General features: G+C 43.0%; 1 protein-coding gene across 1 annotated transcript; it reads right to left on the bottom strand.

Annotated features, from left to right (window-relative positions):
- Window positions 1–787: 787 nt before the first annotated feature.
- Window positions 788–1987, bottom strand: LOC121786351 (phosphomannomutase-like). The gene is made up of 6 exons (XM_042185004.1): window positions 1946–1987; window positions 1718–1773; window positions 1542–1641; window positions 1315–1410; window positions 1152–1241; window positions 788–1051 (listed from the first exon to the last, which is right to left on the bottom strand). The coding sequence occupies exons 1-6, from the start codon at window positions 1985–1987 to the stop codon at window positions 953–955; spliced, it is 483 nt and encodes a 160-aa protein (XP_042040938.1). The 3' UTR covers window positions 788–952.
- Between the last annotated feature and the right edge of the window lie 13436 nt (window positions 1988–15423).

The raw sequence follows: 15423 nt of genomic DNA, 5'->3' as shown, positions 1-15423 counted from the left end.
GCGCCGGCCATCAACTTCGTCGCCAACAACCGGCTTTATAAAATGGGGTACTATCTCGCCGATGACATCTACCCGAAGTGGCCTACCTTCGTGAAGACGTGCAGTGGGTCTGCGAACCCAAAGCAGACTCTTTTTGCGCAGAAGCAGGAGGCTGCTCGCAAGAATGTGGAGAGGGCGTTCGGGGTTCTCCAAGCGCGCTTCAACATCATCAAAGCCCCGGCTCGTACGTGGTTCATGGAAAACATGGTCGACATCATGTATACGTGCATAATCTTGCACAACATGATTGTCCAAGACGAAGGACCCGAGGCGGGAAATTGGTTCGACGACGAATCCCCCGGAAACTCAACCGCAAATAGTCCGCCTCGAAGTGGAGCGCATCCGTCTATACAAGAACGGTTATCTATTCGTGCAAGGACACGCGACTCTAGTGCCCACACCCAACTCCAACATGATCTAATTGAGCACATTTGGGCAAATTTTGGCGGATGAAATTATTAAAATTGTGTACTTTTATTTTTTTAGGATTTTAATTGTGTGCTTTTTATTTTTTTACGTTTAAGTTGTAATTTTTTTTAATGTTGTGTGTTTTTTTAATAAAGTGTGTTTGTTTTTTAAAGTGTGTTTATTTAAATTGAATTGGGTTGGAAATAAAAAAAAATGAAATTGAATGAATAGTAATTTAATGAACGGTTAAGGAACGGAGGGTTGCAGGTTCCGTTCCTTAGTTAAGGAATGGAGTAAAAAAGTACAGTGGGGCCCTCAAATAGTGGTTTAAAGAACGGTATAGGAACGGTATAGGAACAACGTTGTGGACGGCCTAAGGGGAGGGATTCGCAGTAAAAAAGCAAGCTAAAAAAATCATGGTTGCAACCACACATTCATCTATACTTTCTAGTTTAGTTCAAAATGAATCGAGACTTGCATAAGCCTCAATTTCGAGGCAGTAGATTTATTGATTGAATGGCGACACTAGGAAATGGAAAAAAATGCACTCACCCGTATGGCCATTGGTCCTCTCCGACTCAAATATCTCATAGTCATTTCCTCCCTATCATTGATCACAAAAATACTTATAGAACCAATAACAGGATAGATTTTAAAATTAGGAGCAAGGAAAAACCAGACCAGCTTCTAATTGTATAGACAACCTTGTAGGTCTTGTCTCCGAAGAAGTGAACTTCTTGAAACTCTTCCAGGTATTTCAAGCAATATGTTTTATCCCAGCCTTGGGGAAAAACCTGCCGGAAACATTTTGCTCAGGTACAAACTACATTTAATGGAAATATAGCAAACACAGACGAAATTGCTTACATCAAAACTGATTTGTCCACCAATGGAAAATGTTAGGTTATACTGCGCAAACTTCTCACGGAGCGCAGACACCATTTTGGGGCGAACGTTGTGAACCTGATTACATTTATGAAATCAATTCTGTTAAAAGTAAATGAAATGACAAGTTCTAGTGAAAAAATTCAAGTGTTTCTCAAGTTCCAGTTAAGATAAAGACATGGTCCTTCCCCTGTATGTACAACTCATACCTTATCATACTTTTCAAACTCATCTCGTTCTTCCTGACTGCAGTTTCTTCCGATGGGAGATACATTAAGCATACCATTTCGGAATTCAATAAATGTTCCCCTAGAGTAAAATAAAATGGATCTAAGATTTCTATCAGATATGATCAGGTGCTTATGAGAGCTTTAGTTTTACTTACCTTTTAATGGGGATGTCCAAGTCAGCTATGTAGTGGAGAGAGAAGTTGATCAATTCCTGTAATATTATTAACAGCACATCAAATGATTTCCGACAAGAAATTGTATTGACATTTCTGGGTTTGGAGAGGTCAGACATTCACTGTAACACCCTTCAATAAGGGGAAATTTGCCTACTTACTGTAGTATCCAATATGAATAACTTGGCAAAGAAGGTGGCAGGTTCTAACCTTGAGCTTTTCTTCTCCAAGAAATGACTTCAAGCTCTGCATGGCATATATGAAGTCATCAAAATGAGAAGTTTGATGTGAATCAAATAGTATATCTTTATTCTCATTACTTTACATGATTTATATGATTTGATACTCGCAAAAGTATGTTTTATGGTGTAAGAAGCGGAATGGATGGTGAAACGAGACATGGAATAAAGCTCGGGTTGAGAACAAAGTCATTGGAAAAAGTCGTGCAAAATAACCAATTTGACAGACGGGCCAATTTGACAGACTGCCTAGTCTGCGTCGCGAGTCCAGAATGTGCTCAAAATCAGCCACCCGGCCGGGTGATTTTCATGCCCAATAATGCACCCGACCGGGTACGAAGACGTAGTAACTGTCGAATTCAGTTTTCAAATAGTTTGGAGGCAGTTTTGGGAGGATTATTGAGAGATTCTGAGACACAAAAAGAGAGAGGAAAAGAGAGAAAGATAGGAGGAAGAAGAGAAGGAAGAAATTCCGGCCAACATTCCGAAGATCCGTCTCCAAATCTCAACTCCACTCAACGAGAGTATGCTTCCTATGGTTTTCATTGTGATTTTTACCATGCGTTTAGGCTAAACTCTCAATGTTGCTCCAAGTTGTGATTTAGACTTGTTTGAATGTTTCTACACCCTTGAATCCACGTTTTGACATCATTGAAGTGTTTAATGTTATCACTTCAGAGGCCTCTATCGTTATAGATGTTTAATCCTTGTTTATCGTCTCTTTAACATAGACTTGGATGGACTAATCAATTGATGTGTTGTTGAATTTGAATTGTTCAGAGGATAATTTGACAACGGATTAGGTAAGTTTATATAGTAGATGATCTTTTATTCATGCGCTTCGGCAGGAATTTAATATTTTTGAAAATTAGTTCATGGAACAAGTGTTCAGTTGACTGTGAACTATACGTCGCAAACATGTCCAGTGCACGCAATTAGGCTGATTAATTAATCCCAAAATATGTGCTTTTGATGTAGGTGTAGAATGATTCAAGTCTAATGAGCAACTTGGAGTTACATGTCTTTCCGTTTGTGAAATCTTTCTGTTTTTATTAGTTTTTTTTAATTTTGTCAACATCTTTCAAAACCAAAAATGAAACATTTGTTATGTTTTTATAAGTTAAAACAATCTTTCACCTCCTTGTGGATCTACACTTGAAATACTATTTATGACGTTGTATTCTTGCAGTATTATAGTATTGTTATAGTTAATTAACTAAACTTGATATATTGTGTAAACCGGATAAGATACTCTAAAATACGCATCAAGTTTTGGCGCCGTTGCCGGGGATGCAATAGAATGTTTAATACCTAGTTGTTTTATTTTTGTTTGATCTTTTATTTTATTTTGTTAGGTACTTACTTCGTGTTGTTGGGGGTGATAGCCATCAACCACGCCCGGACTTGAAGACGGAGGAGTGTATTTAGGTGATATTTTTCTAACTCTTAATTTAGTAATTAGGTAGTTTAGTTTACACTCATGCACAAACGTGTTATAGGACTTACCCCGGAGTTGTCGAGAGGCCTCGCTTTCAGTAGTAGTGTAATATATTTTGTGTTTGTACCTGGTTTCTTTTCTGTTGTGCAGGTTTTTGTAATCATAAAAAAAACTTGTGAATGCACACTAGATCAAGGGGTACACCGCCGTTTAATCAGCTCACATATCATAGAAGAGTAGCGAGAGGGTTGGAAATAGAGAATTATTCGAGCTATCAAAGTCTAGCTAGAGAGAATCCTATATTAAGCTCAAGTTCAGAAAGTAATAGTGAGACAGAATTAGAAACAAAATCGATGGTTGAGAATGAGTACAATGATGCCCCACCACATGTGGGAAGGTTTGGAGATATCCATAGTCGGGAGTTGAACACCCGGGGGAGTTTGCCTACGCAAATGACAATGTCAACATTCCACCTCACTATATCAGTTTGGTGAATGGATGAAACCTTTTCCATGGTCGTGATGATGAAAATCCAATGAGCCATCTGAATGCCTTCTATAAGTTGACAAATTCTCACAGACCACCAAATGTGGAGCATCATCGAATCAAGAGAGTTTTATTCCCTTTTACATTGAGAGAGAAAGCAACCTTTGTTTATAGTCGTTGGCTCGACTTTCTTACTTCTATCCATGCTCTAATAGGCGCTTCTCCGCCTTCTCTTGCTTGATCACCACTTTCTCACCATCTACTTGAAATATGACCGTATTTGTCTTAGTCTCAATCACAACATCACCGGTTGCTAAAAACGGTCTACCAAAGAGGATAGGCATGTCATTATCCTCTTCCATCTCTAGGACAATAAAGTCGACCGGGAGTACAAATTTGTCCACCTTCACCAAGACATCCTCGATGATCCCTTTTAGCTTAATAATTGAATGATCCGCCAACTGAAGGTCAATATCGATTGGTTCAATCCTTGCTTCAAGGCTGATTGACCTCGCAGTTTTTAAAGCCATCAATGATATTCTCAAGCCTTGATCAAGTAGACACTTTGGGAACTTTTTATCTCCCACCTCACACGGGATCACAAAACTTCCGGGGTTTCTTCTTTTAGCCGGTATCTTCTCCTTCACAAACTGTGAGCAAAATGCGCTCAATATCACCACATCATCATCTTGTATCTTCTCCTCATTCGCAATAAGGTCCTTGAAAAACTTAGAGAATTTATAAAAGTGTAGGGAACAGATCCACCAAGGACACATCTACATTAACTTTCTTAATGATATTCATCATCCAATCGAGTCACTTCTCTTGAATTATTTTCTTTCTCTTATTCTTCTCGATTGGGAAAGGTGATAGCGGGATACAATCCGGGAAATTGAATAGACTCTTAGGATCCATTGCCGGACTCAACGGCTTCTTCTTCTTTGTATCACGCTGACTTGCATATTTTTTTTCTTGTCGACCACCTCTAGCTTCTGCAGTGGCCCACTCACTCCCCTCTTCCGCCCCTGCGTGCGAGGTTTGTGAGCCTAACAACTTGTCCGCCCCTGCGTGCAAGATGTTTGAGCCTCTATGTACCATTTGCTCTCCAAGTCTCTATAACTCTTTCCCACTTCTCAATGTGATTGTTTTGCATTGCTCATTAATCTTCGGGTTCGTTATCGTGGTGCTTGGAGTAGCTCCTTGGCCTATCATCATCTCCTTCGGGCTAACTACTACGCGACTTACAGCTCTCGGCCCAACGGGCTGCTTCGGCGGGGCCGTGAAGGTATGGCTTGGCTCGAAAAGAGAGAAGGCCCAGAATGCATTCTTTGTTTTTTTTCTAAATTCTCATCCCATCAATTCATGTGTAATACATATATTTTCCTTATTTACTAGGTGACAACTTGTTATGTAGGAAGAATTCGGACATCTTGTTCGGAAAGGATATCTTTGTATTATACTCGCCATATGCATTTATAAAATCATAACTATTCATTTCCTTCTTCTTTTTTCGTTCGTTCGATTATTTTCCTTGCACTATTTTTTTGTTTTGACAACATTAAGCATTCAGGGACGGTAAAAATTTCCGTCCCAAAACACAAGTCAAGCGGATTAGGATTCATTAGTTCGATAGTACATAACGGATATGGCGTTTAAAAGAGCGGTTATTACACCAGTTGGCGTGTTATACTTTAAAACGCCATTCCCGTTGGCGTTTTTAAAATAATGTAGAAACGCCAATGATGTTGGCGTTTTAATGCAGAATGTTTGGCTTTTTAAACAACACAATAAAACCATTCCAGTTTCTACCCAATCCTGTTTATTACAATGCTTATTCAAAATGTTACAATCATTCCCACCCATTATGTAGCATATTCAAAAATATAAATAAGAAGTTGTAAAATTATCAAATATAAATATTACAAGGTTCACAAACACAGAGATCAACTCAATAACCAAATAAAAATAGTTCTAGTTTAGTTCAATCGTCTCGCCTTCTCCGCATAAATAGACCCTGGATCCCCTTCCCGATTCTGGAAGTAGGGAGTCTAGAGGGAGGAGTATCTTGAACAACAACATTATCAAAATCCACCTCGAAAAAGTCATCTCGCACAGAAGACTGAGGTGGAGAAGGGTAGACATCACTGAGACCAATATCTTCACCTGTACCACCAGTGTGGCTGACAGAATGACGACCTCGAACTGCAGATCTAGGTGGAGGTGGAGGCACAAAATCTTCATCAGAATCATCTATCAAATGAGCTTCCATCCTTGAAGATGACGACTCTCCACAAGCAGTTTTCATCTTTCCACGTCGTTTCCCTTTTTGCCTAACGGGCATGACAATGTCTAGCTCATATCGCTGGGAATGACGGTAGTCCATCATCTCAGCCTCCCCAGATACTTGAAGACCATCTTCAACCATCTTCAAAATTGTTACCAAATCCCGTCGTCCTGTCATATCTTGCCAACTTAAAAAGTGACGTATTTTTTGAAGCGTTTCCACCTACAATTTTCAAAGTTTATTACATTTCATCATATGAATTTAAATAATTAATATTGGTTTCAATTTACCGTGAAGCTATGAGAAGATGCCGTTTCATGGAAGCCCTCTTGAGCTTGCACGCCAGGTTTAGTTAAGTACAATAAGCTCATTTGAGTACTCCAAATCCGTCCATACCAAGTTGTGCATATTGTCCCACTCCTGTATATAATTGTGGTGGTACTCAACCCAATTTCGGCCAGATTTACCATGACGATCCTGTTTCACAAACTATTCCGGGTGGAACCGGTTGAGGATCGGGATATACGGTTGGACAATCCCAAATTGCCGCAACACTCGTTGTGGCATGTGTGGCTCAACCAAATTCCAGCAAATAAGGGATGTTATCGGCGTCCATATAGGACGACCGTCAACACAAATATCCGGCAAGTTTCGCATGACATAAGGCCACCAAATAAACTACATATGAAATAAATTTAGTCAAAACAAATTCAATCAAAACAACAAACAAAAAACAATTTAAGTTACATAAATTACTCGGTTGGCGTGCATTCTGGAGAACCGATCTCTGTAATTTTCAATGCAATGCTCGGGTGCTTTTACATATGACTACGGACCACTCCATCTAAAAAAATTAAATTATGAGCGAATAACACGGAAATTAATGAAAATTATGCTTAAAAAATTAATTAGTGCACAACTTACGCGACTGCACATGGTGCGTAGTCTATATGCACGGGATTTATCATCTTCGGTCTAATATTTGGGATTCTCTCCCAAGCCCACAATTGTAACAAAGTACAAGCTCCCCCGACACCGGTCCTCCTATAAAGGGCAACTTCACATAAAGTGTGATACAAGCAAGCAACAGTCGCACCACCCCAGCTATAGCTAGAACATCGTTCTACATCCATGAAAAATTGCAAGTAGAAGAATGAAATTTTATTTCCGGAGGCGTTCGGGATCATCAGACCACCAAGTAAAAGCAGACAATAAACACGAGGACGTTGAACATATATATAGTGGTCGTGTTTATCACTCAACTCAATCCTTAGTTGATTTGATAAGCGTGTCTGTTTCCAAACTATTTCTTTCAACTCAACTGTATCTGGTGTAAATCCAAAGAAAGTTGCATCCAATAGTTGGCATCCTTAATGGGGATGTGACCCGTCAAAGCATCACCGTCAACTTTGAGACCCCATAAGACCTCCACGTCTTCCAATGTAACTGTCGCTTCACCAACTGGAAAGTGAAACGTGTGAGTCTCTGGCCTCCATCGTTCAATCAACGCGGTGATAAGATGGTGGTCAATGTCCTTTGGTTGACCACACCTCAATATGCCGCCAAAGCCCATCTCGTCTATTATTGTCAAAACACGGGGATGTATGGTAATATACCAAATGATTCCTTCATATCTTCTACATCGTACGTCTTGTGATTCAACTCCTGCCCATATATTATTAGAGACGTGTTGTCTCTGAAGATACAATACGGAAGGGTCCTCAGGACCACATAAGAGTCTTCGACGAGAAGTTGAAGATGTTGCCATAATACACCTACACAACATTCACAATTCAAATTAAACAATACACAAACCTAAACAATTTCAATAATTTGATACTATTCAACCCAATATCACAAAATGGAACATCAGTATCAAATAATGCACAATAGCTCGTTTCAGCCACATTACACAAATTCACCTTCACAACATTACACAAATTCACCTACACAATATTACACAAAATTGTAACACAATTCACCTACACAACATTTACAATTCAAAAAAAACAATATACATAAACCTAAACAATTTCAATAATTTATCACCATTGAACCCAATATCAAATAATGTAACACCTAAACCCAAATAATGCAACACCAATTTAAAACCCACATAAACCAAATCAAGTTGCCCAATTTTTAAGCTAGAACAACACTACCTAGTTTGGTTTTTAATCAAATTTATACCTTAACTAAACACCAATATCTCAACTATTAATCAACAATAATGTCATTCAAACAAGCCAATATGCTAAATAATAATGCAACACAGAATTTCAACTCAATTTACAACTCATTACAAACCCTAAGTAACTATTAAATAATTACTCTAATATTGTAAAAAAATAAGCATACTATCCGAAAAATATATCAAATATGTGGAAGAATAGCACTGATTCACTCCTTGTTGATGCAATTGATGGAGGGAGGGCGAAATCACCGAGAAGCCGCCGCTGTGTGTGGGTTTCGCGATGTGCGTGGTATGGGTTTCGCGATTTGGGGGAGGAGAATCTGATATAATTCATTCTGCCTAAACACGCCAATGATGTTGGCGTTTCTAATTTAAACACGCCAACTAGATAGGCGTGTATAAATTATAATTTAGGATTTATTTTATCCGAAATTTGCTTAAAAACGCCAATACAATAGGCGTTTTTTACATAAACACGCCAACCAAGTGGGTGTGTTACGCTAAATATTGTATTTGCATAAAATCAAAAAGACATTGTAAAACGCCAACCATGATGGCGTTTTTACTTAATAAGCCGCCAATAGGGGTGGTGTTTTTCCCATAGACGGAAGAAATAACAAAATGAGTACATTTTCGTTATTATAGTAGTAGAGTGCCCCACGGATCCGAAAAACTCATCTCCTTTACATTTCTGTTGGCACCGATACAAGCGCAAACAACAAACAAGTTTCATGAAATCAACTATATATTAATACCAAGTGTGGCATACTTTCAACTCTGGACTAAATGAATTCTCCTAAAAAATGGGAGCTTTCCAATACGTGGAGCCAGCGCAAGAGAGTAGGAGAAGGGTGGAGGCAGCGCTGGGGAAGAGGAGAATTGGGTAAAAAGAATTGGAGTAAAAATATTAAAATTGTGGTAAAAAAGTATTAGGGGGTAATTAGTAAATTCATAAATATTGGTAGAGAAGTAATAAGATAAAAGAAGAGAAAATAGATAAAAATGCGAAAATCTCATTTCCGTAAATTCGCATGCCACACTCCAATATTCCGAAAGGTCAGCGATCTCATATTCTGAAAGGGTCAGCGAAATTTCGAAAGGCCGGTGAATTGAGACCATTTTTCCGAAATCTCTCCTTTCGGGTTCGATATTCGTAGGATCGTGATAATCGATGATGAGAGTAAGAGCACCCACAGCCGTGCTCTTGCCAGCGAGCACGGTTGTGGGCCCAGCCCCACTTTTTCTGCCTGCTCTCTGGCAAGAGCACAACACCCACAGATTGTGCTCTTCCGCAAGGACGAGCACAATTCAATTTAAAATTCAATTAAACAAAAACATTTCCATAATATTAAAATTCATTAAAAAACCTAAATAATATTACAAATGACAAATAAAATAAAAACGACATAATTAAAATCCTAAAAATTAAAAATTACATAATTAAAATACTAAAAATAAAAAAAAACCACTACTCGTTGCCGAATTTCGCCCACATGTGTTTGATTAGGTCTTCTTGTAGCTCAATGTGGGTTCGAGTATCGCGCATTGTGTGCCTTGTCTCAATCCTCTGGCCCACCGTCGTATGCACACCTCGGCGTGGGGGAGACCTCGCGGTTGAGCTTCCGGCTTCATCCTCGTCGTAGAAGCTAGCCGGCATCGGTCCTTCGTCGGCTATGATTATGTTGTGTAAGATAATACACGTGTACATGATGTCGGTGATATTATTCACGCACTAGAGCCGAGCCGGGGCCTTAACAATGTTGAATCGGGCTTGAAGGACCCCAAAGGCTCTTTCGACGTCTTTCTGTGCGGACTCTTGACACTGCACAAAAAGAATCTGTCTCGTGTCGTGCGGGTTGCTGAGCGTCTTCACGAAAGTCGACCACCTTGGGTAGATATCATCGGCGAGATAGTAACCCTTGTGGTATGTATTTCCATTGATGGTGAAGTCGATCGCCGGTGCTACACCATTCATCAGATCATTGAAGAGTGGTGAAGAATAGAGCAAGTTCAAGTCGTTGTTGGATCCGGCAATGTCGAAATATGCATGCCAAATTCATAGGCGGTAGTCGGCGACCGCCTCAAGGATAAGTGTTGGGCCGCCGCCTTTGTGACCGCTTAGGTGTTGCCCCCTCCAAGCAGTCGGGCAATTCTTCCACCTCCAATGCATGCAGTCAATGCTGCCAAGCATTCCGGGAAAGCCATGGACTGATTCGTGAAGACGAAGCAACCGTTGGCAATCATCGGTGGTGGGTACCCGAAGGAATTCATCACCGAAAGCTGAACGAACGCCATCGCAAAAATTTTTTAGACAAAGGATTCTAGTAGACTCACATATATGTAAATACTCGTCGAAAAGGTCGGCCGTTTGCCCAGTAGCGAGTTGTCGGATGGCACACGTACACTTCTGCAACGGCGTTATACTTTGCCGGTCGGCTGCATCTGGACCTGTTTGGAAGAATTCAACACGTGCGGACAATGTGTTGACAATTCGCATAAACAACCGCTTTGACATGCGAAAACGGCGCCTGAAGTAATCTGCCGGAAACCGCGGCTAGTCGGCAAAGTAGTTGGCAACGAGCCTTTCGTGGGCTCCCTCCCGGTCACGATGGATGTAGCGGCGAGTTGATCTAGTTCGTTGAGGAGGAGGAGCGGGGGTATTCGCCGCGACATATGCTTCGTAAGCGGCACGATGTTGTTCGTAGTATTCTTGTTCTTCGCGCTCTGCTTCCGCCATAAGATGGGTGAAATCCATTTGAGGTTTTGAGTGAGAGATGAATGTGTAGATAGTATGTATGAGAATTATGAACGAGAGATGAATGAGAGATGAATTGATGTGATAAATGGATGATGAATGTGTGTATTTATAGATGATTTTGGGGGGGAAATCAAAAAAATTTAGAAAAACGGGTAAAAAAACGGCCATATTTTTGGGATTTGGAAAATATTTTTTTTTTATTTTTTATCGATTTTTAAAATTAAATACCGAATTTTTTTTAAAAAATAAAAATATTCAAAGGCAACGGCTATGCCGTTGCCCAATCGCGTGCCGCCACATCACCTGCTCGCTGACACGGACGTGCTCGATGCATCGAGCAGCGCCGTACCAGCGGCGCGAGCGCAGCAGCGGACTACCTCCTCCGTGCTGCTGGCACGGATGGACGGACGGCGTCCGTCCACCGTTGCAGATGCTCTAAGAGCATCTCCAGTGGTCGGCGGACAAGCAATAGCCCAGCCGTAGCCCAGCCATGCCACACCAGCAGCACTAAATTCCTCCTGTCACATCAGCTGGACAAGCAACTGGACAAGCAATAGCTCAGCCATAGCCTTGCCACATCATCACCACTAAAAATAAATAATTAAACAATCATACAAAATACGGAATTAAATATACGACACATATACGGGAAAATTCTCTAATAATATTAAATTTTTAAAAATACATTAATTAAAAAAAAGTAAAAAAAATTACATTACTTAAAAAAATCCTAATCCACGCACGGGCTCCTCGCCGTCGTCGCCGCTATCCGGGACCCCCAAATCTGCGGCATCTGAGCCCGCGTCAGAGCCCCCCACCTGTGCCGCGCCGGGATTCAAATCCTGTAACATACTCACGAGCACGGCGTGAAAAAAACTCTTCTCTTCGGGGTCAGTTGCATTCTTCCATTGATCTATGACCTTGATCATCTGAGTCCGCGCTTGTTGACGCGCCAAGAAGACGAGGTCGGCTGTCGAGCTGCCAACAGGGGGGATGCCGACTGGACCTCCTGGGACCTCTGGCGAGGGCGTTGCGCCCGTCTTTGACTAACCGGGCGAGTGCGGCGAGTGAACGAGGGAGGGGACGGGGTCTCCTGAGCATCTTCGGGGAGGTCGTGGGAACCGCCGCTGCTACCTCCGGCGTAATCACCTGAATAGTTCAGGCGCTGCTTCTTCAGCCAGCCCGCGTCGACACCTGCCAAACTTCTCGGAGTCTATTAGCACCTCGTAGTAGTTCGAGTAGGTGAAGTCCTTGTAAAGCCAGGCCAGGGGGAACTCTTTCTCCGCCAGCCTCCTGCAGTCTTCGTCAGTTTGGCCGCTGGACTTCATTCGGAGGGCGTTGGTGTACAAGCCCGAAAATCGGGACACCCCAGACCGGATTCGGTCCCACCCCTTCCGGCACTCCTCCCCGCTGCGTGGCCTTCCCTCTGGGCAAAATGCCTTGTAGGTTGCTGCTATTTTAGCCCACAAGTTAACGATCCTCTGATTGTTCGAGGCGAAAGGGTCATCGCAAACACCCACCCACGCCTTGGACAGCGCGACGTTCTCCGCATCTGTCCACTTCCTCCGTACCTCCGTCTGCGACGACTCACCGACCACCTTCTTCCCCTTCTTCTTCTTGGGCGCGCCCCGACCCCGCCCCACGGGAGTGTCCGGTGCCCCGAGATCTATACCCAACTCCTCTAAGGAGAAGGACTCAATCCCCTGGAACTGCGTATCCGCTGGGGTCGATGTGTGCGAAGCAGCAGTACCAAAATCAAAGTTAGGGCGATAGACGTCAGAGCCCCCCGGCGTCCCCTGCCCCCACGGTGTACCCTGCGTCCCTTGCATCCCCGCCATCCCCGGCGTCCCCTGCATCCCCGGGTACCCCGGGTACCCCGGCGTCCCCTGCATTCCGGGTGCCCACCCCGGCATCATCGGCATCCCAGGATGCATCCCCGGTCCCCCAAACCCCCCGACATCCCCTGCCATCCCGGCATACCACCACCAGATGACATCTCGGGCATCATCTGCTGCCAAGGGTACATGCTGTTATAGTACCCGGGCATCTGATTCCATCCACCTCCCACGGGGACCGCGGGAGTTTGAGACCCGCTCGACCCTGAAGTTGGCTCGTTGTTGAGATCCATTTCACGTTGTTGATCTTGTACAGAAATTAAGATAGAGAGAGTACTCATTAAAACAAAGTGGTGCGAATGAAAATGTCGTGCAAATCGCGTATATATAGTGTTTCGAAAATTTTTAAAAAAAATTCGTTCGCTGGTTCCTTGCCGATCGGGAGGCTGCAATAGCGGCGAGCCGATCGGCGAGCGTCCGGGAATCGGCGTACCCTCGCCGAAATTCTCGCCGATTTGGCGCTCGCCGGCTGCAATAGTTCGGCGAGCGCCAAAAATCGGCGAGCCGCTCGCTCGCCGAGCACTGGATATGCTCTAATCACGCAAGCAGAAGCAGCTGCCATTTTGTTTTGGAAATTTGAATAGCATTAGAGCATGCGCAGCGGTGGCGTCCGTCGCCACCGCCGTCCGCGCCGCTGGCACGGCGCTGCTCGATGTATCGAGCACGTCCGTGCCTGCGGACGCACACGTGGCGCGCTCCCATTCGTCAACGGCATAGCCTTTGTGTTTGAACATTTTTTTATTTTTTATTTTTTAAAAAATCGGTATTTAATTATAAATAATGCTAAAAAATAAAAAAAAATATTTTCCAAATCCCAAAAATATGGCCGTTTTTTCCCGTTTTTTCTGATTTTTTTTATTTTTTTTCCCAAAATTATCTATAAATACACACATTCATCACTCATTTATCACATCAATTCATCTCTCATTCATAATTCTTATACAAACTATCAACACATTCAACCTTCACTCAAAACATCAAATGGATTTCACTCATCTCATGGCGGAAGCGGAGCGCGAAGAACAAGAATACTACGAACAACATCGTGCCGCTTACGAAGCATATGTCGCGGCGAATACCCCCGCTCATCCTCCTCAACGCACTAGATCAAATCGCCGCTACATCCATCGTGACCGGGAGGGAGCCCACGAAAGGCTCGTTGCCGACTACTTTGCCGACCATCCGCGGTTTCCGGCAGATTACTTCAGGCGCCGTTTTCGCATGTCAAAGCGCTTGTTCATGCGAATTGTCAACACATTGTCCGCACGTGTTGAATACTTTCAAACAGGTGTAGATGCAGCCGCCCGGCAAAGTATCACGGCGTTGCAGAAGTGTACGTGTGCCATCCGACAACTCGCTACTGGGCAAACGGCCGACATCTTCGACGAGTATTTGCATATCGGTGAGTCCACTGGAATCCTTTGTTTAAATAATTTTTGCGAGGGCGTTCGTTCTGCTTTTGGGGATGAATTCCTTCGGGCACCCACCACCGATGATTGCCAACGGTTGCTTCGTCTTCACGAATCAGTCCATGGCTTTCCCGGAATGCTTGGCAGCATTGACTGCATGCATTGGAGGTGGAAGAATTGCCCGACTGCTTGGAGGGGGCAACACTTAAGCGGTCACAAAGGCGGCGGCCCAACACTTATCCTTGAGGCGGTCGCCGACTATCGCCTATGGATTTGGCATGCATATTTTGGCGTTGCCGGATCCAACAACGACTTGAACGTGCTCTATTCTTCACCACTCTTCAATGATGTGATGAATGGTGTAGCACCGGCGATCGACTTCACCATCAACGTAAATACATATCGCATGGGTTACTATCTCGCCGATGGTATCTACCCAAGGTGGTCGACGTTCGTGAAGACGCTCCACAACCCGCACGACCCGAGATGGGTTCTTTTTGCGCAGTGTCAAGAGTCAGCGCGGAAGGACGTCGAAAGAGCCTTCGGGGTCCTTCAAGCTCGATTCAACATTGTGAAGGCCCCGGCTCGGCTGTGGTACGTGAATAATATCGCCGACATCATGTTCACATGTATTATATTACACAACATGATTATAGCCGACGAAGGGCCGAGGGCGGCTAGCTTCTACGACGAGGACGAAGCCGGAAGCTCAACAGCGAGGTCTCCCCCACGCCGAGGCGAGCATACGACGGTTGGCCAGAGGATCGAGACAAGACACACAATGCGCGATACTCGAATCCACAATCAACTACAAGAAGACCTAATCAACCACATGTGGGCGAAATTCGGCAACGAGTAGTGGTTTTTTTAATTTTTAGGATTTTAATTATGTAATTTTTAATTTTTAGGATTTTAATTATGTAATGTTTAATTTTATTTGTCATTTGTAATATTTATTGTGGTTTTTAAATGAATTTTAATATTA

Source organism: Salvia splendens, chromosome 1, assembly GCF_004379255.2.
Source record: "Salvia splendens isolate huo1 chromosome 1, SspV2, whole genome shotgun sequence".
Classification (NCBI taxonomy): Eukaryota; Viridiplantae; Streptophyta; class Magnoliopsida; order Lamiales; family Lamiaceae; genus Salvia; species Salvia splendens.
Note: the sequence above shows the minus strand (reverse complement) of the source record. Positions and strands in the feature narration are given on the sequence as shown.